Source organism: Mus caroli, unplaced genomic scaffold (assembly GCF_978045245.1).
Source record: "Mus caroli unplaced genomic scaffold, Mus_caroli_1 scaffold_2, whole genome shotgun sequence".
NCBI lineage: Eukaryota > Metazoa > Chordata > Mammalia > Rodentia > Muridae > Mus > Mus caroli.
The window spans coordinates 154,094,025-154,121,947 of record NW_028227257.1 but is presented as its reverse complement, the minus strand read 5'-3'; the positions used below and the strand labels follow the sequence as shown (position 1 = coordinate 154,121,947).

General features: G+C 44.9%; 1 protein-coding gene across 4 annotated transcripts in view; it reads right to left on the bottom strand.

Moving 5' to 3' along the window:
- The window catches only part of LOC110289771 (histo-blood group ABO system transferase), a 28,552-nt gene extending 11,806 nt beyond the window's left edge, over positions 1 to 16,746 (bottom strand). Inside the window, exons 1-2 of one of the 4 annotated variants that reach the window (XM_085835090.1) lie at positions 16,422 to 16,500; positions 4,065 to 4,247 (exon numbers count right to left, since the gene is read on the bottom strand). In XM_085835090.1, coding sequence (XP_085691216.1) covers positions 4,065 to 4,113 — 49 coding nt within the window. In that variant the 5' untranslated portion in view covers positions 4,114 to 4,247; positions 16,422 to 16,500. Of the gene's footprint in view, positions 1 to 4,064; positions 4,248 to 7,689; positions 7,821 to 7,925; positions 9,472 to 16,421 lie in introns of those variants that run through there. The other 3 variants (XM_029469072.2, XM_029469075.2, XM_021156142.3) reach the window with 3 other exon arrangements.
- Positions 16,747 to 27,923: the final 11,177 nt, after the last annotated feature.

Below are 27,923 nucleotides of genomic sequence, written 5' to 3'. Positions count from 1 at the left end.
AAAAACAAAGACATAATCAAAAACCCCAACATTAATTCTTTGAAAACATTAATAAAAATCAGGAAATGGTAGCTGAAAAATGAACCAGGTAGTGGTGGCGCACACCTTTATTCCCAGCACTCAAGAGGCAGAGACAGATGGGTCTCTGAGTTCGAAGATAGCCTGGTGTATAAAGTGAGTTCCAGGACTATACAAAGAAACCTCCCTGGAATAACAAAAACAAACAAAAAAGTTTATGAAAGATAAATGACTAAACTCTAAATGTAAGAGCAGCACCAATGCCAATAGGAAATGCTCAGAAGAAAACTCAAGTCTCTGTGACAGTGATTGAAGCCAAGACATCCCAGACGTGATCCCAGATGCATAATCAGAAACGGGAGATAACTTCAATCAATAAGGGCTTTGAAGGGCTGGAGAGATGGCTCAGTGTACTCGACTGCTCTTCCAAAGGTCCAGAGTTCAAATCCCAGCAACCACATGGTGGCTCATAACCATCCGTAACGAGATCTGACTCCCTCTTCTGGAGTGTCTGAAGACAGCTACAGTGTACTTACATATAATAATAAATAAATCTTTTTTTAAAAAGATATCTAAAAAAATAAATAAATAAGGGCTTTGAACATCTAGCCTCCAGGAACAAGATATGCTAGGAGGGAAGGGGAAATTTCTTGTGATATATCTGCTTTCATCCATACTTTGTGTCCATTAAGATTATAGGAAGAGCTAGGCATGTTGGCACAGGCCTTTAATTCCAGAACTCGGGTGGCAGAAGTATAAAGATCTCTGTGAGTTTGTAGTAGCACAGAACTTAAGTTCCAGAACAGCCAGGACTACACAGTCTTGTCTCAAAGGATAGATGAAGAATTCTCAAAACTGAGGAAATACAACAGGGGAAAGCTTAATTCCTTTAAAAGGCAAAAAGAGGTTACTAGGCATTTTACCAAAGGAATACAAATGCTTACTCTTAGGAAAGCACAAATCAAAACTAGTCACAGCTGGGTGTGGGTCTCTGTGAGTTACAGATTAACAAGGGCTTTGCTGCTCTTGTGTGGTTTTCTTGAATTATTACCAAGTATCAGTCACTAATTCTGAAAGACCCACAACGTGAGGACTCCCCCACGTTCTGACTCAGGAGAGGCGACACCCCAAAATCACCCACAAGAAACGATCTTGCTGCAACTGCAAGAGGATTTTTATTCGAGAGCGTTCTCGGGCCCATGGCCATACACCACACAGGGGTAGAGGACCATGGCGCCCCGAGTAGCTGAGTAAGGGGGTATTTAAAGGAAGAAACCACAATTCATGGAGGTGGGGAGGGCGTTGTTGGAAAATACCAAAAATACCAGTTAAGAGTCACAAGGAAGTATAAAGTCACAAGTGTCAGGTTATCTCTCAAGACAGTTTCTAAGAGCCCCTAACAATCTAAGAGCCCCTAAAGATAGCACATTTGCATTGCAGGTTCCAGTAATGGTCAGGGTGCCATTCTTTGAATTGAACCCAGGAAGAGGATAGGTGGAGGAATGTCGCTATCTGTTTTATGACCAGTACCTGGAGCACTAAGCCACAAAGGCTACACTCCCAAGCCTGGGCCCAAAAGCCTCGAATTTTGTTTTTACATTGCTATACTTTTTTAATACTTCTTCATTCCCCACTTCTTCTAGTTAATAGTTCTAATCTTAGAACTAGACACTATCTTCTCCCTGACATAGTTGATCCTTTAGGGCATGGTACTGTTATCTCAAAACTAAAAGCCACACTGCATTAATTCTTGTTTTAATAAAGGTGACTTGCCTATTTAACACACATGGACCTATAATGAAAAGCAGTAGCAAAATCAAAAGGGGTCTCATAAAGGTAGAAAGTAGGGTGGTCAAGAGTACAAGATAAGGGCCTTTCCACCCGAGTCTCAAGGTTTTCTGCGTGGAGATGTCTAGCAGGTCTTCTGGAGCAGGCCTTCTGGAGCTGCTTTTTCACTCGCTGTCTCACTCACTGGAGCACCTTGAGCCTAGAGAACAAAGGCTGGGAAAGCAGCATGTCAGCACTATGTACAGAGGCTATTTTTACCAGTGGAGGGGGCCCCCTGTAGAGTAATTCATAAGGGGGTCAGTCTAAACTAACTGTCCAGGGGTGTTTCTAACTCTGAAGAGCAAAGGGTAGGAGAGCTATCCAATCATTAGCGCCAGTCTCCGCTGTCAATTTGGTAAGGGTCTCTTAATGGTTCTATTTATTCTCTCTACCTGTCCTGAGCTTTGGGCCTGCATGCACAATGTAACTTCTAACCGATCTCTAATATCTTGGCCAGTCCCTGATTTACCTGGGCAACAAAGGCAGGTCCATTACCTTGGGAAGATTTCTTTTAGGATCTTTAGTCCTGGTAGGAAAAGCTTCTATCTATCTTGAAACGGTGTCTATAAACACTAACAAGTACTTGTTGCAATATCTAGCTGGCTTAATTTCTGTAAATTCTACCTCGTCATAGCACAGGCCTTGCAGCTTTTGGCTATTTCTTCTGCCAAGTCAGAGAGTCCTGTAACATAGCAGTCAAAGGACCTAACCACACCTTTGAATTTCTTGGCCCCCAGGCGAGTCAAATACTGTCCAAACTTGATAGTGCTCAGGGGTGTATCTAAAGCTGGTCTCTCTGATGTCATAATAATCTTTAGGCTCCTTGACTGCCAGGATCATTGCTCCTTGAGTCACCTGTTTGGCAGTTAGATCTGCTATCTGATTTTCTTTAGCCACAGCATCTTAGGTCTTTCTGCAGATGTCAACAGCCCTCTTTGTCTGTATATTGCTCCGTACAGTGGCAAAAGCATACCTGCTGTCAGTGTAGACTTTTCTTTTGCCATTTATGGACCTTGTCTCAAAGTCACAAGTTCAGCTTTCTGGGCCGACGTCCCTTCAGGGAGGCTGCTGGCCTAGATCACTTGCTTTCTGTCCACCACCATACTGCTGTCCCCGCCTTCTGCTTACCTTTAACCTTGAGGCTGCTGTCATCAGTGTACCAGCTCGAACCCTCAGGCCAAGGCTGATCTGATCCTTCAGATCATTTCAAGTACCAGTTTCTCAGCACAGTGATGAGTAGGTGCAGTCTCACGCAGTGGGACAGCAGGTGGAACGAAGCGAAGGTCACTCGTTCAGTCAACAAAAAGCTCTGATGTGTCACAGGAGCGTTGGTAGTCATCCAGTCAGGGGGCTTTTGGATAATGCTTTCAAGAGCGTGGGATGCCATTACAGCTAGTTGCTGTCCCAGAGTGAGCTTATCAGCATCCTTGACAAGCAGATTACATCCTTGACAAGCAGATTATGGCAGCAATAGCTTACTGGCAAGAAAACCACCCGCTGGCAACAGGGTGTAACTTTTTGGATAGGTTAGGTAAGCCACTGGCCTTTTTCAAAGTCCCAAAGTCTGAGAAAGGACTCTTCTGGTGACCCCTGCTCTCTCTTTTACATAGAGACTTTCTGGTGATATGGGGTCCACAAAACATTTCCCCTTTCTTGGTTAGGGGGTACAACGGGCAGCTAAGGTCGCCAACCCAGGTGTCTAGAGTCAGTAGAAGCCAGCAGTACTCAAGAATTTTCTTACTTGCCTTGGCGTAGTTAGCCACTACTTCCCGTCTCGAGGGTGTATCTCAAATAAGTAACTTCAGTTTGACACAGCTGAGCCTTTTTAGCTGAGGCTCGGTCTTCAGTTGCCCAGGTTTCCTGTCTAGATCCTGTCTTTTTCTTTCTCTCCTATCAAATTTCTCTCTTGTCTAAGATCCCTCCTGTTTTCTCTTTCTTCTGCCTCCCGCCTCTCTCTCACACACACACACTTTCTCTGCCTCTTTCACTAGATCACATAACTGTCTCTCTCTTGTAATATACCTTCTAATCTCTGAAGTTTCTTCCTAGGTAAGATCAAAGGGAGTGAACTGCCTGAAGGCTTCCATAAGCCTTTCAAGGAACATTGAGGGAGGTTCAATCGGCCCCTGCATTACCTCTTACCTTAGCCAAATTAGTGAGCCTGTCTCAAGGCACCTTGGAGACCAGAGCCTGGCATTAGATTTTCAAGCTCTCCTTACCTTCAGCCATGTCGCAGTCGCAACTGGGGCGAGTCAAAAGGAATCCCATGTCAATCTCATTTTTTAGCTGTGTAGACCGCCTGTTGGCTCCCGGGCTATTTTTCTAGCCTCTAACAGAATTCTCTCTCGCTCTTCGGTTGTTAAGAGCATCTGCAACAGCTGTTGATAATCATCTCAAGTAGGCTGATGAGAAAACATAAGGAACTCTACCAACCCTGTGAGGCGTTGGGGATCCTGAGAAAGGGGGTGGTTAGTTTTTCAGTTATAAATACCAACAGAGGAAAATGACCAGTACTGAAGGGTTTAAAGTTTGGGCGGGTCCACCAGAGTCCGCCCGGACTCTGTGCTCTGCAGTTCCATGTACCCGCAGCGGTCCGCCTCTTGACACCCTGAGGGGTTTAGGGTTCCCTCGGCAGCTGGGGTTGAGGCTGTGGATAAGGGGAAGGTTGTGGACTAGGCCACTCAGGAGGCTTCATACAACCACAATTTTGAGAAGCAAAACCAAATTTAACAGTGAAAACAATCTATTTTTTCTTTAAAAATGAACTCCAAAAACATTACTTGCTACAAATTTTGGTGGCCTGTTCCTGCACACAAACACAAGAAGGTGTAGCCGCCAATATTTCAAAAAGACAATACCCTAAATCTTATCTTTTATAAATCGGATTTCTAGGATAAGAATTACATAGAATATTACTCAATTTAGGCGTATCTTTAGAGACCTGTTCCCATGGGTTGTCTCATGCTGCATGTTGTAGTTCTAAATTACTCTAACCCAGAGTTACCAGTTTTAAGTCAACTTTTTGTTGCCAATGTTACAAATTTTTAATCATAACTAATAACTTATGAGCCACTAATCTATAACCAAGACATATAAAACATATTTATACTTTTGAAACTATACAAAAATGAAATGGCTGCATACATTTGCTCATTTAAACCAAACAAAATTCTTAATTTTTCTAGCTGTAACTTCAAGAGAGGAGCACCTTGTCACCTGATGAATCTAATTATCACAAGCACAGAGATTTTTGTAGGAAAAACAGCCATTTGTTTCCTTACCATAGAACTTTAGAAGCTGCTGGTCCCTATAAGAGCAGTGTTTATAATCAGCTCCTAGCAGGGCTTCTCCAGCCACACTAGATTCCTAACTACAGGTGCAGGGCTCCAAAGACCAATTAATACTGTTTATTTTATTTTATTTTTTACCAAATTATCCCCAGATAGTCGGAGAGTACTGCTTTTCTCAAAACCCATTCTCTCACATCTCAGGTTTAAACTATCTCTAGTCAGGGTATAAAGCACCTATGAGAATTACCTTTGCTTTTCTAGATTTTCACATAGCTCTAAACACATACACAAAAACACATAAAACAGAAACCAACAGATCCAGACACATTTGACCCTTTCTTGTCCTCTACAAGCAGGCAAAAGAATTAGACGATTTTGGAGGGGGAAGCTTCCGCTTCAACAGAACTCGGTCCCTCTGACCGATCCGGAGACGGCCAGGCGTCCCTGGCTCTCCTTACCTCCCAGGGCGTCCCCTGGGGCCACAGCCTGTGGTCCTCCTAGCACGTCTGCCGACCACAGTCCTCCGGTCCTTACGGCCCAAAAGGACAGCTGCAAATACCGACCGCGCGCACATTTCAGACCCCATCACCCCATCGTCTACAAACACCAGCATCCATTTCTACCTAGACGACCAAAACCAGAGAAGCACACTTGTTCCTCACTCTGCCAGGTGTAAAACCAAGGCACGAGGTGGGACTCGAACCCACGATCTCGCAACCCGAAAACCAAGACACAAATTTAATAAACTCAGATGGATCCGAACTCAGACTTCGCCATGCTTCAGAAACATAGGACAAGACACAAACAACCCAACACAACAAGCACATGTTCCAATGTTCGTTTCAGAAAACAGACACTCAAAACAGAGACACCGGCCGGCACACACACAAGAGGGGATCCCCATACCTCCAAGTCGGTTCTCAGGTGTGAGGGGTGGTCGCGTTTCCCGGCCAACGCACCAAATGAAAGACCCACAACGTGAGGACTCCCCCACGTTCTGACTCAGGAGAGGCGACACCCCAAAATCACCCACAAGAAACGATCTTGCTGCAACTGCAAGAGGATTTTTATTCGAGAGCGTTCTCGGGCCCATGGCCATACACCACGCAGGGGCAGAGGACCATGGCGCCCCGAGTAGCTGAGTAAGGGGGTATTTAAAGGAAGAAACCACAATTCATGGAGGTGGGGAGGGCGTTGTTGGAAAATACCAAAAATACCAGTTAAGAGTCACAAGGAAGTATAAAGTCACAAGTGTCAGGTTATCTCTCAAGACAGTTTCTAAGAGCCCCTAACAATCTAAGAGCCCCTAAAGATAGCACATTTGCATTGCAGGTTCCAGTAATGGTCAGGGTGCCATTCTTTGAATTGAACCCAGGAAGAGGGTAGGTGGAGGAATGTCGCTATCTGTTTTATGACCAGTACCTGGAGCACTAAGCCACAAAGGCTACACTCCCAAGCCTGGGCCCAAAAGCCTCGAATTTTGTTTTTACATTGCTATACTTTTTTAATACTTCTTCACTTCTACATGGGATGAAGAGTTAGTAAGTGTGTTCAGCCAGGCTCTGAATAGCACATCTCCTCACGGAATGATCACTCCCAAGATGTTCAGCCAGCTACCAAGCACTAAGGAAACCCAGAGCGGAGAGGAAGACCCAACAAGCAGCCACTTTCCTGGTTGGTCCATTCCTGCTTACTCACCAGGGAGGGGAAGTATTTTAGAAAGATTAGGAAGTGTGGCCTTGTTGAAGGAAGCTTGTCACTGGGTATGGGATTTAGGGGTTCAAAATCCTATGCCAGCCCCAATCTCTTTCTCACCCTCTGCCTGATGTCTGGGGATGAGGATGTAGCACTCAGATACTGCTCAGGTGCCATGTGTACCACCATGATGATAATGGACTATAAGGCTCTGAAACAGTAAGCAAGCCCCAGTGAAATGCTTCCTTTTGTAAGCGTTGCTGTGGTCATGGTATCTCTTCTCAGCAATATAACAGTGACTAAGTTAGAAGTTGACACCAGAAAAACAGGGTATTGCTGTGACAAGCCTGACCATGCTGCTTGTTGGCTCACTGTGAACTCTATGGCTTTGGACTAGAAAAGTGGTTGAATTCTTAAAGGGGATTTAACGTGCATCTGAGTAGGTGCAGGGAAGACAGCAGCTGAGAGTGATATAAACTATGAGAGCCCAGCTCACGTTTCAGAGGGTAAGAATATTGGTGTGCAGCCTGAGGACCATTCTTGAGATATTCTGGCAAAAAATGTGGCTGCTTTGTGCCGTTGTCCGAAATACATACCTAAGGCTAAATTGAAGTGTTTTGGATTAATGGTGAGGAAGAGGAGATTTCAAGACTGCCTAGTATTGACCGGGTGGTATGACTATTAATAATCACTTATGCAGATCTATAATGAAAAGGAGCAATCTGGACAAAGAGAAATACAAACTGTCCCCTGTGAGAAGAGAAGCACCGGAAGGTGTGATGGAGCTAAGCCCAGTGCTCAAGGAGACGAAAAGTTTAAAGAAAAGCCTGATGCTCCGCGGGTAGGGGAAGATCCTCACCCGACCGGCAGAGATCCCCTCTGTCCTTCTCCCTTCCTCTGTTCTCATTATGGGTGTAACTCCCAGTCCCCTGCTGAAACCAGAAGCTTTTCCAGGAGGATGCGTGCGACTTTGCTCCCATCCGGATGGGACTAGAAAACGGAGAGAAGAGTGGAGAGGACCAGATTGGCCTGAGGCCTCAGACAATAAGCAAAGCAGATCCTGCAGCTTACCGCAGCCCTGATGGAGTCACTCACCCAACGGCAGATCTATCGTCGCTCTGGCGCACCTGCATTCCTCTGCTGCAACATCTGAGTCCAACGCCCGAAGGATGTAGGCAGGGAGGAACGCGTCCAGGAACACAAGCCCTCCGGCACCCAGAGCTTCCTACGAACCACCGTTCCGCAAATAGGACCCAGGGTAGCTGCTCCAGAAGTCCAGGTGGTGCCAAGAAACCCCGCCCCTCCCAGCCTGTGGAATCCAGACCATTGTCGTGGGACACACACGCCCATGCTCCTACCCCACTGGTCCCACTCCTGAGTGACCTGAGCAGTTCCTGCCTAGAGAATCTCAGCTCCCTGCAAGGCCATTAACACTAGCGGCTGGTTACACACCGCAACTTCAGTTCACAAGACTCAGCAGCACCCCTCTGCATCTCCAACCCCATGGTCCTGTCCCATGACCTAGACTTTGTCCTCTGTATGATAGAGCCTCTAGGCACGCAGGGACACTATACCCTACAGGGAGGAGCTAGTGCTCAAAGACCATGGTACCAGTAGGTGCCCTATTCTGGCTAGTACTTCCAAGGCTATTAGAGACCTGTTTCTTCTGCTTCTTGGCAGTGCTCTCCTCTACCACTTTCAGCAGGTGAGAACACAGAATCACCCAGAGGTGACAGGGTCAAGCAGAATGGAGTTTGGTGGCCCCACAACTTGATTAATTTTTAATCCATATTTCTTACTCTCCTGTCTTCTAATGGCTGTCAGCCGGCATACTCCCACTCCTGTTGGACGTGGGACCTAGGGCCTCAATCTTGATCTGCCTACTGTGTGCCAGAAACCTGGAGCCTTAAGGCCATAGCATATCTCACCATCAACCTTCACTTCTCTCCTAGGCAGCCACTCCTTCCCAGGCTTCTTACTGCCTGGTTGAGAGCTAGCTGGCCTGCTCACGGAGGGAACTGGATACCAGCCAAGCAAGTCGCAAGGTTCCATTCTGCCTTTTCCCATCATATGGCACATTAGGAGAAAGAGATCACAGTTTATATATAAGACATCTCAAAGCTGTCAAGATACCTGTCCATCCCAGCCTTCAATAGAGTCAACAGAGCACCATCAAAATCCTAGCAAGTTATTTTGTAAGAATCAAGACTGATTTAGAGCTGGAAAGTTGACTCAGTTGGTAGTGTGGCTTTCCTAAGATGCACAAAACTAGGTAGCACTTTGCAGGTGTACAATGGTTTGTATATGCTTGGTCCAGGGAGTGGCTCTATTAGAAGGTGTGGCCCTGTTGGAGTAGATGTGTCACTGTCGATATAAACTTTAAAACATTCATCCTAACTGCCTGGAAGCCAGTATTCTGCTAGCAGTCTTCAGATGAAGATGTAGAACTCTCAGCTCCTCCTGCACCATGCCTGCCTTGATGCTACCATGCTACTGCCTTGATGATTATGGACTGAACCTGTAAACCAGCCCTAATTAAATGTTGTCCTTATAAGAGTTGCCTTAGAGCCGGGTGTGGTGGCACACGCCTTTAATCCCAGCACTCAGGAGGCAGAGGCAGGTGGATTTCTGAGTTCAAGGCCAGCCTGGTCTACAAAGTGAATTCCAGGACAGCCAGGGCTACACAGAGAAACCCTGTCTCGAAAAACCAAAAAGAAAGAAAGAAAGAAAGAAAGAAAGAAAGAAAGAAAGAAAGAAAGAAAGAAAGAAAGAAAGAAAGAAAGAAAGAAAGAAGGAAAGAAAGAAAGAAAGAAAGAAAGAAAGAAAAGAAAAAAGAAAAAAAAGAAAAGAGTTGCCTTAGTCATGGTGTCTGTTCACAGCAGTAAAACCCTAACTAAGGCAAGGTGAATGCAGGAGAATCATGATTTCAAGGCCATCCTTGGCTACCTCGTGACTCCAAAATCAACCACAGATAAGACACTCTGTCTCAATAAAAGACTGATTTTAAATTTAATGCAGGGAAGCAAAAAGTCCCAGGACAAACAACATAGTGAAGAGGGATTAAATCCTGAGGACTCACACTACCTGAGGGAGCATGGTGTTTGAAATGCTGGACAAACAGGTCAGTGGGGCAGAATAAAGAGCCCAGAAATAGACCCAGAAATGTCAGTGCACTGACATTAAGCAAAATATTGAGGCCAATATTGTGGAGAAGTAACATATCTTGATCACTTGAACATTCACATGCAAAACAAACAAGAAAAGCACTACCCAGACTTCATACAAGTTAATTCCATACGGCTCACGGACTTACATGCAAACCAGCTACTAAAGTCACTCAGATATTCAGGAGGAAATGGGGACCATGAGAGGTTTGTTTTGTTTTTAAAATATTTATTATTTATTATTTATTTATTTAATGTATGTGAGTACACTGTTTCTGTCTTCAGACACCCCCGAAGAGGGCATCTGATCTCGTTACAGGTGGTTGTGAACCACCATGCGGTTGCTGGGATTTGAACCCAGGACCTGTGGAAGAGCAGCCAGTGCTCTTACCAGCTGAGCCATTGCTCCAGGCCAACCATGAGAGTTTTGATGATGATGCTTTAGATACAACAGGAAAGACAGGTATGTGAAAGAAATGACTAAAAGCCACCCTTCCTTAAACATATTTTTCTGCTCTAACAAAAGAGCTAAAAGACAACCCATGAACTGATTGCAAAAGACATTATCTGATGGACTCTCATCCAAAGTACACAAAGAATTCATAAAATCCAGCCACATAAAAGCTGCCAACCTGGGGCTGGTGAGATGGCTTAGTGGGTAAGAGCACCCAACTGCTCTTCTGAAGGTCCAGAGTTCAAATCCCAGCAACCACATGGTGGCTCACAACCATCCTTAACGAGATCTGGTGCCCTCTTCTGGAGTGTCTGAAGACAGCTACAGTGTACTTACATATAATAAATAAATAAATCTTTAAAAAAAAATAAAAAAAAAAAAAAAAAAAGCTGCCAACCCTGCTGGGTGTGGTAGCGCACACCTTTAATCCCAGCACTTGGGAGGCAGAGGCAGGCGGATTTTGGAGTTCGAGGCCAGCCTGGTCTACAAAGTGAGTTCCAGGACAGGACAGTCAGGACTATACAGAGAAACCCTGTCTCGAAAAACCAAAAAAAAAAAAAAAAAAAGCTACCAACCCTTCTGTGGTTGTTAAACTTAACTGTCAACATGGTGAGATCTAGAATCAACCTAGAATCAACCAAGACACATCTCTGGGAAGGCATTTCCAGGAAGTATTAACTGGGTGGACCCAAATACAGAGGGTCCAGGGAAAAGCCTCACTGCACACTTTTCTCACTTAGTTTCTTGCAGTAAGTGTGCCTGTGTTATGGCTGCCACTGCCACCAACACCACTTGTCAAGAGCCTCATCTGAGAAAGAGACCTATTTTAGTGGCTGCAGTGTGAGCATGACAAAAATTGCCTGAAACCTACCCAGACCTTCCTCGATGTTAATGGTCCTTTCAGAATCTTTTGTTGACATTCTTTTTTGGTTGCCTTACAAAGGTAGTAAGAAAAAAGACAGGGGGTGGGGGGCTGGGGCTAAAAGCACTGACTGCTCTTACAGAGGTCCTGAATTCAATTCCCAGCAATCACATGGTGACTCAAAACCATCTGTAATGAGTGTGTCTGAAGAGAGCAATGGTGTACTCATATACATCAAATAAATAAATCTTAAAAAAAAAAACAGGTGGTTGCTCAGCCAACAAAAACATTTTGTCTGTTATTGGCAAGCACTGAGACCAGGTGGGCTGATTTGCTTTAGATGTGGGAAGCCAGGCCACCCACAGAAGGACTGACTATACCTTGGCTCCCTGACAGGCTAATGGTAATTTTAATATGCCAGTTCTGCACGTGTTGGCTAATCAGTGGAGAACATGTTTGATAAAGATTGGCAGCTCCTTTCTTCTATGCCTGTGACCCCAGAAATAACTACAGTTATCAACAAGTCAGGGGCACATACAATGGACAATGTAATGTTTCATCTCTCCAAGCATCTACCTCAGGGGATGCAGGATTAGACCTGCCAGCAGCTGGAAATATGTTTCTTACAAGTGCAGTGGGCATACAAGCAATGCCTACAGAAATTTGAGGACCTATTCCCCGAGCCCAGTGGGATGACTTGGGGGGAGGTAGTATAGACTTAATGGGGTTTCCTGCTGTCACTGGTGTAGTTGATGAAGAAGTTCATAATAAGAATTCCAGGGGGTGAAAAGTGCCACGTCACGTGGTCACTGAAGCAGTAGTAGGTGAATCCACTCTAAACTTCCCAGCTGGTACACACCAGCGCCTCACTACCTGCCCAAATGTTTTGGATTCAGAAATGAAAGACACACGCACAGCCTTCTATTTTAATATGCCTTACACTGCTCAGTGGCTAGGCACTTTTAAATCTCCCCACAGTTAACACACTCACCCCTCTGATATCCCTGAATTATCACTTATTAAAATCTATATTCTATTGGCCACCACAGAGCCAGGCCTGTAGCCCTCATGGGCCACTATTCCCACTCTTATATGTTGACCGTGTCTCTGTCTCTCTGCCCTACATTTCTCAGGCAATATCCTTCTCCTTTCCCAGCAATGGTGACTCTCCAACCTTCTCCTTCCTGGTGTTCCCTTGCCCAGAAACCTGAAGTCCCACCTCTGTCTCCCTGCCAAGCCATTGGCCACTTTATTTACCAATTAGAGCCAACAGGGGCAGGAGCCCTCATCATCTTGCAGGCAGGTTCCTGTGTGATTTGGGGAGCTGAATTAATACAAATAGCATTAGAACCAACCTACAACAGATTACGGCACATTACCAGGGAACAACCCTCTTTAATTCTTTACGTAAATGATGAAACCTTGTCTGGTCTTACCGATACTGGTGCCACAAAAATGTCATATTCTGTCACAGCCCTCCACTTTGATTGGTATTGCTAATGGTATTGATATTGGGTCTCCCACTGGGTGAAAACAAGGAGTTCTGAATGCTAAAATAGAGAAGTCATAAAGGACATACAGAATCTATACAGCTGTTTGAGGCAGATATTCCTGTGGATATTATAGGTATGAGATTTGTTGTCTCAAAGACAGAAAGTTACTGTCTATTCTAATAGCATTAAGGTACCTAAGCCCCTAAGACTGGAGGGAAAAAAAGAAAGTATAGTGTTACCTCTTGAGATTTTGGGTTGAAATGCTCAGTTTGGTTTAGGATTTCCAAATTTATTGAAATGTTCACTAGTGATGTGTGCTTTTCCCTACCACAGTGTTGACTGATTCCTATTTGTGTTGATCAGTGGCCAACAAAAGAAGGATATGGAACATCTGAACATATTGCTATAGCAAGAACTGGATGTGGAACATAGAGAACCCTCAACGTTCCTTGGAATCCTCCTATTTTCACCATCCCAACAAAATCAGAAAAATGATAGTTACTACATAACTTGCATGCAGCACACGAGTCCTGTGAAACCAGGTTTGTTTGGTTTTTTTTCTCCCCCACACCCACTCCTACAGATTAGCCTCTTGTCATGAAAGATTTAAAAGAATTTTTTTTATATTCATTAGCCTAACAGGATAAAAAGATGTTTACCATTCTGTGCCTGCTCTCTCAACAACACACAACCTCTACAGGGAGATCAGTAGAAATGTCTTCCATAGGGAGTAATTAACAGCTCCAACAAAGGTCAAAGTTTCATTGCCCTCGCAGCAAAAGTACCTTCAAGTTTATGTTATATATTATATAGATAATATTCTTTTTACTTACAAAAGAAAACCTGGCTGTTCAAAGATTTCCAGTATGTTTTGAAAAGGTTGTTCTCAAAATTACACCAGAAAAATAAAATAAAATAAATACCACTCTTTCAAATAGCTGATGTATATTGTGGATGCCTGTACTCTACCTATACCCTCAAAAAGGACAGCTTCAAACCTCGTCCTTTAAAACATGAAATAATTTTCAAAAGCTATTGTGCGATATTCCACAGCTAAAGGCCACTCCCCTTTTTTTTGATGTTGCTAATGGAGATTCTGACTTAACCTCTATGTATATCCTCAGTGCTAAATCTCATGCCATTGTGTAATGATTAAGAAAGCTTTTCAAAATATTGAAATGACAAAAGCTGATTCCAACTTAACTGTATATCTTTATATTTTGAACACACTTGGATATGCTACAGGCACTCTGGTGCAATTGACCCCTGAACAAATTTGTCATCTCAATCTCAAAGATCTTTTACAGTGTATATTGATTTAATTTCATATTGCGTAAGAAAAGGGTGTAAATGATCAATTCAGTTATGAAAAACGAGAAGTTATTGTCCTTTGGGTGTCTCCCAAATTACTTCTTTATATGTTTTTAGTCTCCCATAACCAACACAATTATCCTCTTTTACAGGATAGATCTTGTATCATTAGCCAGGGAGAAGAGTCTACAACACAGCGCACCTCTTTTGTTGTTCCTATGGCTCCTTCCTCTTTCCCTCTAAGTGACGCATTCACACTGTTTACTAACTTGGGCTACAGCTCAAGAAATGCTAGGCCATTCCCTCTGCCTTGCTACATTTGCCATTGTAGTAGTTCCTCACATGAGCAAAACAATAATGAACCTGTTCTGTGGTTTTAAAAAAAGTGGCATTTCCTCTATATACCTACCCCACCCATGCCTTGCCTTTGTAGGAAAAAAAAAAAATACTGAAAAATCTGCCCAGCGCCAGAGCCCCAGCCTTTCTCCCATTTGTCCATCCTCCCTACCTGCCTCTAAACCAGCTGCCCTGGCACCTGGGCAGCTTTGATCTACTTTTCTCTTCTGTCCTCTGAGAGTTTACCCACCAACCAAGATTGACTTCCAGTCCTCCATACACCCCTGATTTTCCTGCCCAGGTCACTTCTTTGCATTATCTTTGCTCCCTTTCCCCCACAGCACCTTAGTAGATTCTTGGAGCATCCCCACCTCACACCTGCTACCCAAAAACTTGAAAGCAACTTGTTTTCTAACCCAACCTCATCCAAACGTCCATCCCAGAACTGAACCATACTGGGCCCTGCCTAGAAATTATGACAGTCTTGCTGCATTCCACACTGGACCAAGGTACTTGTCAGGCGACAGTGCCCCTCCCTGAGGTATTGGAGAGCAGCACCGAGCTTCCTCCCCCTCCAAATTCACCAGAATAGAAAGTTGTGCCGTCCTACTTAAAATGAATGTACTTAAAGATGCTGAACTTTTTACTTAAAATTGCTAAGATTGGGGCTGGTGAGATGGCTCAGTGGGTAAGAGCACCCAACTGCTCTTCCAAAGGTCCAGAGTTCAAATCCCAGCAACTACATGGTGGCTCACAACCATCTGTAACGAGATCTGACTCCCTCTTCTGGAGCGTGTGAAGACAGCTACAGTGTACTTACATATAATAAATAATAAATAAATCTTTTTAAAAAATTGCTAAGATTGGCCAATAAGATGGCATAGTAGGTAGAGCCTTCCTTCCTGCATAAGCTTGACAACCTGAACCTGAGCTCGGGAACCCAGGAGTTAGAAGAAAAGCACCTCCACAGAGTTTCCCACTGGTCCCCTCGCGCATGCCAATGTGTACACATCACACACAAAAATAAATAAGAAAACTCTATCTTCTTTGTTATGGGGAAAATGTTTCAGATGGTTATTTTGTTTTATGTATTTTTACCACAGGAAGAAAGGATGGAGAGTGAGAAGTGAGTTTGCCCTGTCTAAGGTGGTGAGCCATCAAGGGTCAATATTCCCGTGTTCATGCCTGGGGATTCTATCGTGCTCATCACCTTTGTGCTGACTAGGATTTAGACAATGGTGTCAGTCTGTAAAATCCGGGCCCACGGGTGGGGTGAGGCACAGTCACCAGTAAAGCTAGAATAGAAACTAAGTGGAGTTTGTACTCTCTTGTATTCCTCACAGGTAGCTCACACTTTTGGCAAAAAGAAATTCTCTTCCAGGATTAATTTTGCTTTGTTTTGTGTGTTTCTTTGTGTAGTACTAGGAATATTTCTTTGCTATTGAATTGACCCTGGCTTGACCAGGTGAGGGCTGGGGAGCCAACCCCACTCTTCCTCCCAATCACCCCTTCCCTCCAGCCCTGCAGGATTACTGGGCTCAGCCACCTGGAGTCTCCTGCCCTTGGCCTCCTTCCCCTTCTCTCCACAGGTGGCCTGGACTCCTAGGAGCTCCTGAAGGGCCTGATTCATGGCCACTGACCACCACCTGTGTTCTGGAATACCTGGGCATGTGGGAAGAGGATGTCCAGTAAAGGTACAGACAGACCACGTACATTCAGTGCCCTCCCTCAGCAGCTTTGCCTAGTCAGATCAGAATTTTCCACTGTGACTCTAGCCCCACTTACCTACATTTTGACAGTACTCATGAACAAACACAGATCCAGGGACACTCGGGGCTCCTGCCAGCCCAGCCTACCTGGTCCTGCCCCATCCCCATCTGAGCCTCTGACCCCAGCAGCAAAGAAGCCCGGTCCAGATGGTAGACAACCAATGGAGGGTGCCCAAAGCCAGCCCCTTATTCCTCAGCTCACCTCTGAGATTCATGTCAGAACCCAGGACAGTTCAGTGTCTGTGCAGCAAGCTGTTAGTAACAGGCCAGGTCTCAGGCACACAGGAGAACTCACCCCCAGGAGAGATAAAACACAGCTCTGAACACCTGTGGATGGGGAAGAACTCTGGCAGACTTCTGATTTGCCCAGGCATGTGTACAGGAACCTGCCACGAGCTCTGGTGGAGTCAGCTTGACAGATGAAAGTCTGGAAGCTTTCTCATGAGGAAGAGTTTCAAGGAAGCTCTCCTCCTGGAGTCTGGCAAAAGCCAGCTCTCCAGTTGGGTCATCTTGACAAGCGAAAGCTTGGAAGCTGCCCACAAGGAAAAGAGTTCCACAGAAATTCCCTCCTGGAGTTTGGCATTTCCCCTAACCCATAAAATTAATTTTCCACTCCTGCATTAGTCTAGTGTATGGATCCACGTGCCCTCTATTAAACATTATCTTATAATAAGTGCCTTTTAAGATTGAATTCTAAATTAGCTAAAGTCTCTCTCAGTGTTCCAAAATTCCAGACTACAGCAAGGAGTTTAACCTATTCAGTAACTAATTAAGCACTACAATAAATCAGAGCCATTAACTCAGTTGTCTGCAGAAAGAGCCTGGGAATCTCACTGAGATAAAAATTTTTACTACAGGTTACATTCCATACCAAGAGCTAGTTGATATACTATCCTGTTAAATGAGGATTCTCCAAACAAGATAAGATTTAACAAGGCCTAGGAATTTTAGGGGTCCGTGACACCACATTATTCTTGAGGCCTGTCAAGAGTTAAAACCCCCTGGTGCTATTAACACTAAAGTGTGAAACTCTTGCCTGGCACAGGGCTGATCCTAGGCTATCTAGGAATGCTAATCTCTATTGTAAACATTTATCTAGTTTCTGAAAATTCCGTTCCCAGTCATTCTCTTGTATCTGGAAAACTTCAATGTACCTTATCTGTTATGATTTGCAATTTATGTTACACTCTGTATTATAAAAAGTCTGAGGCTCGACCAGAGATTACATTCAGATTCAACACCTCTCCTGTGTGTGTCTGTTTGTCAATTCATCCGACTCTTTGTCCATCTGCTCGAGAGACTCGTTTCACGCAAACAAAGGGGCCCAGAGGGTCTGCGACAGGAACCAAGTGTCCTCAGACAGGTATCTCCAACCACATGTCACATCACAGGGATTGTGGGTGATTCTCCTCTGCTGTCATGCTCTAACCTGACTTTGCTATGGCCCTCAAATCTGTCCCACAGTCTTCTTCAGCTTGCTTTGTCTCTCCCTCCTCTCTCTCCCTCCCCCCTCCTTCCTCTGCCTTTCCTCTTCCTCCCCCTCATCTCTTCTGTTCTTTCCTCTATCTCTCCCCTCATCTTTTCCAGTCTTTTCTCTCACTCCATCTCTTTAGTTTTGTACCTCTCTGCAAGATGTCATGTATCCCAGGCTGGCCTAAACTTGACTATGTAAATCATGCTGTCCTTAAACTCACATAGATCTTGTCTCCACCTCTCAATCTTCTCAACTTAATCTAGAAAAATGTCATGTGAACCAAAGTTCCCTCAAAAGAAGCTAAACCTTCCAAGTACCTTCTACAAGGCTAACTGACTGATGATGGAGAAGTAAGACTGTCGCCATACCAGTCTAATTACAGTTTACCTTGGGCTAATGTCACCTTCCTTAATAGCCATTATTTGTCCACCCCTCTGTCTGAACTAATATCTTTGTAACTAACAAAAAAGTGTTAATGTATTAGCCTAACACATGATCCTTTCTGTCAATCAAAAGGCTAAGAACTGGGCTGGTGAGATGGCTCAGTGGGTAAGAGCACCCGACTGCTCTTCTGAAGGTCCAGAGTTCAAATCCCAGCAACCACATGGTGGCTCACAACCATCCGTAATGAGATATGACTCCCCTCTGCTGGTGTGTCTGAAGACAGCTACAGTGTACTTACATATAATAAATAAATAAATCAAAAAAAAAAAAGGCTAAGAACTGATTGATCTGCCCCAAGCTTTTAGATGAGGAAAAGTCAAGTCGACCACGTGTACATGAACAGTCGTCGTGCTTTTACTACTGGGCATGCCCATTGCATGATCTATGGAGCTCATGCATGCACGTGGGGGTGGGGGGCTGACAGGGAGAGAGAGAAAGAGAGACAGAGACTGAGAGAGAGTTACAGAGAAAGGCAGAGAGAGAGAGAGACAGAGACAGAGAGATTGATTCTCACTGCTGGGTAAAAGGACATTAAAAACAAGGAAAAGATTCTTGGCTCTCCTACAGGCTATTTGGCTTTCCCTACAAATTGCTGTCTTCCACTGCCAGGGTGCTGACCTGTCTGCCTAACAAATTATAAATGGTCCTAGGACCAGTGGGGCTAATTAATATTCTGATGACATACCCTGACCCAGTTCTGCCTGAGACTATGGTAAAGAAGATACACACAAGTTGATGGAGGATACCAGAAAGAATGACCAATCTCCCAAAAACCACTGGCAGGTCTCTGGTAACTGACGTTCTTCACCAGACTACTCATCTGGGGTCCACAAAACTTACTGAGTTCCTCAGACCAAAGTATGTTAGACCAAGACAGAATAGCATAGTGCAGTGTCTCAGCCACATGCTGGGTTTGTGCTCAAGTAACTCCAAAACAAAATACAGTTACCCAGAATGGGGTCCAAATAAGAAATAAACATCCTAGCAGTCTCTAGAAACGCTGTCTTCAGCAAGATCAAGATCAAAGTATTCCCCACATGAACGGAAACTGCTCAAATAGAAGCTACAACACTACAGAGGGGCTGAAGAGATGGCTCAGCGGTTAAGAGCACTGACTGCTCTTCCGAAGGTCCTGAGTTCAATTCCCAGGAATGGCATGGTGGCTCACAACCACCCGTAATGAGATCTGATACCCTCTTCTGGGGTGTCTGAAGACAGCTACAGTGTACTTAGATATAATAATAAATAAAATCTTTTTTTAAAAAATTGCTACAGAAACTGGTCCTCTGATTTGGACTCTCCCTAGCAATGAGTCCAACAACAGCCTGGCTTTCACAGACAAAATACTGTTAAACCTTTAGACACAGATTGAAAACTTTATTGTGTATACAGACATCAGAATTCCTGGCAGTCCATAGTTCTGGGAGTCTCTAAATGCACTAACCATGCTTTTTGGTTTCTCTAGTTATGCTTCTGGCTGTTCTTGTTAACTGAAGTATGTCAACCTAGAACATGGGGTTTTTCTTTGTTTGTTTGTTTGTTTGTTTTTCTCTGTTTAAAAGTGAAAGGAAATAAAACTTGAGGCCTGTGATTCATGTAATTTATGTCAAATAGCCCAAAGAGTTGTTTGTGAGCTTTGAAACCTGGGGCTGAGAACATAGCAGAACAGGCCAGAACATGCCCGGGCAGGCCCATCATTGAGACATTCCTGAGGCTGCTTGGCAATAGAGATAAAGAGAATGACATGCCGGACTGGCCCGGCGCCTCCCTATCTCCCGCCCTTCTGACCTAAGTTAAATGTTAACAGTCTGCTGATGTTTAAATGGACCAATCATGTGAAACCACGCCAATTCCTCCCCCAGCCCCACCCCTTTTCTATAAAAACCCCTAGCTTCCAAGCCTCAGGGTCAAATCTACTGTCTCCTATGTGAGATACAGTTCAACCTGGAGCTCTGCCATTATGGCTCCGCCATTAAACGGTCGACACCTCTGTCTCCTGGGTGAGACACGTGTTGGCCTGGAGCTCCGTCATTAAACTACCTCATGCTTTTACATCAAGATGGTCATCTGTTTGTGATTCTTGAGTGCACGCCGAACAGGAATTGAGTGGGGATTTTTCCACTAGGTTCTTTCAAAAGCTCACCCTGAGAAAGGCTTGGGGTTGAAAGACCCACAACGTGAGGACTCCCTCACGTTCTGACTCAGGAGAGGCGACACCCCAAAATCACCCACAAGAAACGGTCTTGCTGCAACTGCAGGAGGATTTTTATTCGAGAGCGTTCTCGGGCCCATGGTCATACACCACGCAGGGGCAGAGGACCATGGCGCCCCGAGTAGCTGAGTAAGGGGGTATTTAAAGGAAGAAACCACAATTCATGGAGGTGGGGAGGGTGTAGTTGGAAAATACCAAAAATACCAGTTAAGAGTCACAAGGAAGTATAAAGTCACAAGTGTCAGGTTATCTCTCAAGACAGTTTCTAAGAGCCCCTAACAATCTAAGAGCCCCTAAAGATAGCACATTTGCATTGCAGGTTCCAGTAATGGTCAGGGTGCCATTCTTTGAATTGAACCCAGGAAGCTGGTAGGTGGAGGAATGTCGCTATCTGTTTTATGACCAGCACCTGGAGCACTAAGCCACAAAGGCTACACTCCCAAGCCTGGGCCCAAAAGCCTTGAATTTTGTTTTACTTTTTTAATACTTCTTCATTCCCCACTTCTTCTAGTTAATAGTTCTAATCTTAGAACTAGACACTATCTTCTCCCTGACATACTTGATCCTTTAGGGCATAGTACTGTTGTCTCAAAACTAAAAGCCACACTGCGTTAATTCTTGTTTTAATAAAGGTGACTTGCCTATTTAACACACATGGACCTATAATGAAAAGCAGAAGCAAAATCAAAAGGGGTCCCATAAAGGTAGAAAGTAGGGTGGTCAAGAGTACAAGATAAGGGCCTTTCCACCCGAGTCTCAAGGTTTTCTGCGTTGAGACGTCTAGCAGGTCTTCTGGAGCAGGCCTTCTGGAGCTGCTTTTTCACTCGCTGTCTCACTCACTGGAGCACCTTGAGCCTAGCGAACAAAGGCTGGGAAAGCAGCATGTCAGCACTATGTACAGAGGCTATTTTTACCAGTGGAGGGGGCCCCCTATAGAGTAATTTATACGGGGGTCAGTCTAAACTGTCCAGGGGTGTTTCTATCCCTGAAGAGCAAAGGGTAGGAGAGGAGAGCTATCCAATCATTAGCGCCAGTCTCCGCTGTCAATTTGGTAAGGGTCTCTTAATGGTTTTATTTATTCTCTCTACCTGTCCTGAGCTTTGGGCCTGCATGCACAATGTAACTTCTAACCGATCTCTAATATCTTGGCCAGTCCCTGATTTACCTGGGCAAAAAAGGCAGGTCCATTACCTTGGGAAGATTTCTTTTAGAAATTCTACCTCATCATAGCACAGGCCTTGCAGCTTTTGGCTATTTCTTCTGCCAAGTCAAAGAGTCCTGTAACATAGCAGTCAAAGGACCTAACCACACCTTTTAATTTCTTGGCCCCCAGGCAAGTCAAATACTGTCCAAACTTGATAGTGCTCAGGGGTGTATCTAAAGCTGGTCTCTCTGATGTCATAATAATCTTTAGGCTCCTTGACTGCCAGGATCATTGCTCCTTGAGTCACCTGTTTGGCAGTTAGATCTGCTATCTGATTTTCTTTAGCCACAGCATCTTAGGTCTTTCTCTGCAGATGTCAACAGCCCTCTTTGTCTGTATATTGTTCCGTACAGTGGCAAAAGCATACCTGCTGTCAGTGTAGACTTTTCTTTTGCCATTTATGGACCTTGTCTCAAAGTCACAAGTTCAGCTTTCTGGGCCGACGTCCCTTCAGGGAGGCTGCTGGCCTAGATCACTTGCTTTCTGTCCACCACCATACTGCTGTCCCCGCCTTCTGCTTACCTTTAACCTCGAGGCTACTGTCATCAGTGTACCAGCTCGAACCCTCAGGCCAAGGCTGATCTGATCCTTCAGATCATTTCAAGAACCAGTTTCTTCTGCCAGAATGTCAGCGCAGTGATGAGTAGGTGCAGTCTCATGCAGTAGTGTAGTGAGATTGAGGACAGCAGGTGGAAAGAAGCGAAGATCACTCGTTCAGTCAACAAAAAGCTCTGATGTGTCACAGGAGCGTTGGTAGTCATCCAGTCAGGGGGCTTTTGGATAATGCTTTCAAGAGCGTGGGATGCCATTACAGCTAGTTACTGTCCCAGAGTGAGCTTATCAGCATCCTTGACAAGCAGATTATGGCAGCAATAGCTTTCAGGCAAGAAAATCACCCGCTGGCAACAGGGTGTAACTTCTTGAATAGGTAAGCCACTGGCCTTTTTCAAAGTCCCAAAGTCTGAGAAAGGACTCCTCTGGTGACCCCTGATCTCTCTTCCACATAAAGAGTGAAAGGCTTGGTTAGGTCAGGCAAAGGCTGGCCATCAGTAGGGCCTGTTTTATTTCTCTAAAGGCTTTCAGGTGATCTGGGATCCACACAAACACTTCCCCTTCCTTGGTTAGGAGGTACAATGGGAAGCTAAGGTCGCCAACCCAGGTGTCTAGAGTCTGTAGAAGCCAGCAGTACCCAAGAATTTTCTTACTTGCCTTGGTGTAGTTAGCCACTACTTAAGTAACTTCAGTCTGATACAGCTGAGCCTTTTTAGCTGAGGCTCGGTCTTCAGTTGCCCAGGTTTCCTGTCTAGATCCTGTCTTTTTCTTTCTCTCCTATCACTGCGGCCAAGATTCTAGTCAAAATTCTCTCTTGTCTAAGATCCCTCCTGTTTTCTCTTTCTTCTGCCTCCCGCCTCTCTCTCTCACACACACACTTTCTCTGCCTCTTTCACTAGATCACATAACTGTCTCTCTCTTGTAATACACCTTCTAATCTCTGAATATTCTTCCTAGGTAAGATCAAAGGGAGTGAACCGCCTGAAGGCTTCCATAAGCCTTTCAAGGAACATTGAGGGAGGTTCGATTGGCCCCTGCATTACCTCTTACCTTAGCCAAATTAGTGGGCCCGTCTCGAGGCACCTTGGAGACCAGAGCCTGGCGTTAGATTTTCAAGCTCTCCTTACCTTCAGCCATGTCGCAGTCGCAACTGGGGCGAGTCAAAAGGAATCCCATGTCAATCTCATTTTGTAGCTGTGTAGACCGCCGTTGGCTTCCGGGCCATTTTTCTAGCCTCTAACAGAATTCTCTCTTGCTCTTCGGTTGTTAAGAGCATCTGCAACAGCTGTTGACAATTATCTCAAGTAGGCTGATGAGAAAACATAAGGAACTCTACCAACCCTGTGAGGCTTTGGGGATCCTGAGAAAGGGGGTGGTTAGTTTTTCAGTTATAAATACCAACAGAGGAAAATGACCAGTACTGAAGGGTTTAAAGTTTGGGCCGGTCCACCAGAGTCCGCCTGGACTCTGTGCTCTGCAGTTCCATGTACCCGCAGCGGTCTGTCTCTCAACACCCCGAGGGGTTTGGGGTTCCCTCCGCGGCTGGGGTTGAGGCTGTGGATAAGGGGAAGGTTGTGGACTAGGCCACTCAGGAGGCTTCATACAACCACAATTTTGAGAAGCAAAACCAAATTTTAAACAATCTATTTTTTTTTTTAAATGAACTCTAAAAACATTACTTGCTACAAAGTTTGGCTGTCCGTTCCTGCACACAAACACAAGAAGGTGTAGCCGCCAATATATCTGTTACAAATCGGGTTTCTAGGATAAGAATTAAAACATATTTATACTTTTGAAACTATTTAGAAACAAAAATGAAATGGCCGTATACATTTGCTCATTAAACCAAACAAAATTCTTAATTTTTCTAGCTGTAATTTCAAGAGAGGAGCACCTTGTCACCTGATGAATCCAATAATCACAAGCACAGAGATTTTTGTAGGAAAAACAGCCATTTGTTCCCTTACCATAGAACTTAAGAACTTGAGAAGCTGGTGGTCCCTATAAGAGCAGCATTTATAATCAGCTCCTAGCAGGGCTTCTCTAGCCACACTAGATTCCTAACTACAGGTGCAGGGCTCCAAAGACCAATTAATACTGTTTATTTTATTTTATTTTTTACCAAATTATCCCCAGATAGTCGGAGAGTACTGCTTTTCTCAAAACCCATTCTCTCACATCTCAGGTTTAAACTATCTCTAGTCAGGGTATAAAGCACCTATGAGAATTACCTTTGCTTTTCTAGATTTTCACATAGCTCTAAACACATACACAAAAACACATAAAACAGAAACCAACAGATCCAGACACATTTGACCCTTTCTTGTCCTCTACAAGCAGGCAAAAGAATTAGACGATTTTGGAGGGGGAAGCTTCCGCTTCAACAGAACTCGGTCCCTCTGACCGATCCGGAGACGGCCAGGCGTCCCTGGCTCTCCTTACCTCCCAGGGCGTCCCCCGGGGCCACAGCCTGTGGTCCTCCTAGCACGTCTGCCGACCACAGTCCTCCGGTCCTTACGGCCCAAAAGGACAGCTGCAAATACCGACCGCGCGCACATTTCAGACCCCATCACCCCATCGTCTACAAACACCAGCATCCATTTCTACCTAGACGACCAAAACCAGAGAAGCACACTTGTTCCTCACTCTGCCAGGTGTAAAACCAAGGCACGAGGTGGGACTCGAACCCACGATCTCGCAACCCGAAAACCAAGACACAAATTTAATAAACTCAGATGGATCCGAACTCAGACTTCTCCATGCTTCAGAAACATAGGACAAGACACAAACAACCCAACACAACAAGCACATGTTCCAATGTTCGTTTCAGAAAACAGACACTCAAAACAGAGACACCGGCCGGCACACACACAAGAGGGGATCCCCATACCTCCAAGTCGGTTCTTGGGTGTGAGGGGTGGTCGCGTTTCCCGGCCAACGCACCAAATGAAAGACCCACAACGTGAGGACTCCCTCACGTTCTGACTCAGGAGAGGCGACACCCCAAAATCACCCACAAGAAACGGTCTTGCTGCAACTGCAAGAGGATTTTTATTCGAGAGCATTCTCGGGCCCATGGTCATACACCACGCAGGGGCAGAGGACCATGGCGCCCCGAGTAGCTGAGTAAGGGGGTATTTAAAGGAAGAAACCACAATTCATGGAGGTGGGGAGGGTGTTGTTGGAAAATACCAAAAATACCAGTTAAGAGTCACAAGGAAGTATAAAGTCACAAGTGTCAGGTTATCTCTCAAGACAGTTTCTAAGAGCCCCTAACAATCTAAGAGCCCCTAAAGATAGCACATTTGCATTGCAGGTTCCAGTAATGGTCAGGGTGCCATTCTTTGAATTGAACCCAGGAAGCTGGTAGGTGGAGGAATGTCGCTATCTGTTTTATGACCAGCACCTGGAGCACTAAGCCACAAAGGCTACACTCCCAAGCCTGGGCCCAAAAGCCTTGAATTTTGTTTTACTTTTTTAATACTTCTTCAGGGTTACACCGGGATCCTGAACACTAAATGTAGTTGCTTGTTGGCTAATAAAGTTTTTCTATTGCTCTAAACCCATGTCTGAGCAGTCTACGCTGGTGAGTACCACACAACAGTATGTACAACATCCATGCTAGATGCCCAAGGAGGTCAGAAGGCTTGTAGGTTTGGAGATAAAATCCAGTGTCCTCTACAAGAGCAACCCTTGCTCTCCACCACTGCAGCAACTCTCCAGCCCCTAGCCATTTTTCATTACTTCTGATTTCTTTTTTAATTTTTACCTCATTTTGGTTGCTTGTTTTTCTTTTAAGGGGGTTGATTGTTTGTCTGTGTTTACATATTGGTGTTTTGCCAGCATGTTTTTCCACGAACCATGTGCATGCCTATTGCCAGGAAAAACAGAAGAGGGCATCAGACCCCTGGAATTGAATTACGGTCAGTTGTGAACTGCCCTGGAGTGCTTGGTATTCAACCCAGGTCCTCTGGAAGAGTAGCCAATGCTGTTACGCAGTTGACCACCTACCTAGCTCCCTCCCTGCCCTCTGTGAAGTGTGTGTGTGTGTGTGTGTGTGTGTGTGTGTGTTAGAGAGAGAGATAGAAAGACAGAGGCACAGAGGTTTGTGTACATGAGAACAATGCTCTCATGGGTGTCAACAAAAGGAGTTAGATCTCCTAATGTTGGAGTTACAATCAGTTTTGGGTTCTAGGAACCAAACTCAGCTCCTCTGCAAGAGTACTAAGAGCTCTTAACCACGGAGCCTTGTCTCCACCCATTTCTTTTTTTTAAGAGTTATTTATTTTATGTATATGAGTACACTGTAGCTGTCTTCAGACACACCAGAAGAGGGCATCAGATCCCATTACAGATGGTTGTGAGCCACCATGTGGTTGCTGGGAATTGAACTCAGGACCTCTGGAAGAGCAGTCAGTGCTCTTAACCACTGAGCCATCTCCCCAGCCCCACCCATTTCTTTATATGTGTGACTATCTGTGAAGGTCCTTAAGAGTTTAGGGAACAAGGTCACATGTGTAAGATTTTTTTTTTCTAAAAAGATGCAACACATGTATGCTACTTACCCCAGGAGGGGAAACATGCAGTGATTAAGACTGAAGTAATGAATCCAGGCATGGTGGTGCATGCCTTTAATCCCAGCACTCGGGAGGCAGAGGCAGGCAGATTTCTGAGTTCGAGGCCAGCCTGGTCTACAAAGTGAGTTCCAGGACAGGCAGGGCTACACAGAGAAACCCTGTCTCGAAAAAACCAAAACACCAAAAAACCAAAACAAACAAACAAAAAAAGATGTAATGACTGCAGCAAAGACCAACTAGGTGCTAACCAGAGCATGTATGATGTATGAGGCCATATTCCCCTAGGGTGAACTTCAAAAGCCTTCTCTCTTCCCTCATCACAGCATGAGCACCAGGGGCCAGAGCAGAGTACTCACTGTCAAGATAAACTGATTCACCTTTCCCACAGTAACGCGCTAGTTAAAGTGAAGGGTTTATAGGGAGATGCGCTCTTACGGAAGGGGAGAGGAGAACACAGGTATATGAATGAACAATATAAGGAGATTGATGGAGAGGGCGTTAAGTGAGGAGATGGAGGGGAGGGTGTGGCCTCATAAAGTTGCTCAGCTGTGATTCCAAACTGTATTTTTTTAATAAATCTCTTTTAAAGCATTTCATGTGTGTGGGTGTTCTGTTTGCATGTAATCTCAGCACTGCTCATGTACCTGGTATCCACAGAAAAGAATCTAGAATTAGAGTTACAGATGGTTGTATCCTACCATGTGAGTGCCGGAAAGTAAACCCTGGGTCTTCTGTAGGAACAACATGTGATCAGCACTGCTGATTCAGTCTCCAGCCTTGAGACCAAACTTTAAAATCCAAATTCAGCACAGCCTAGATGTTTCTAAAATGTATCAAGTTATCTTTTCATTTGGAGGTTTCTGTAGTAAGTTTTGTCAATTTCATACAAACCTAGATCTGCCTGGCTAGAGGGAACCTCAACTGAGGAAGCTGCTTCATCGATTGACCTATGGGCATGTCTGAGGACAGTTCTTGATGGCTGAGTGATGTGAGAGGACGCAGACTAATGTGGATGGTGTCATCCCTAGGCAGGTGGGCCTGGAACATATAATAAAAGTGCCTGGGCAAGCTAGCAGACACAAGCCAGTAAGCAGCATTCATCTATGGTCACTGCCCCACTGCTTCAGCTTCTGCCTAAGGTCCCTACATTGGCTTCCCTTAATTATGGGCTGTAAGCCAAATAAATCGATTCATCATAGGCAGGGAGCTGTCAGACCAAAGGAACAATTGCACCCAAGTCC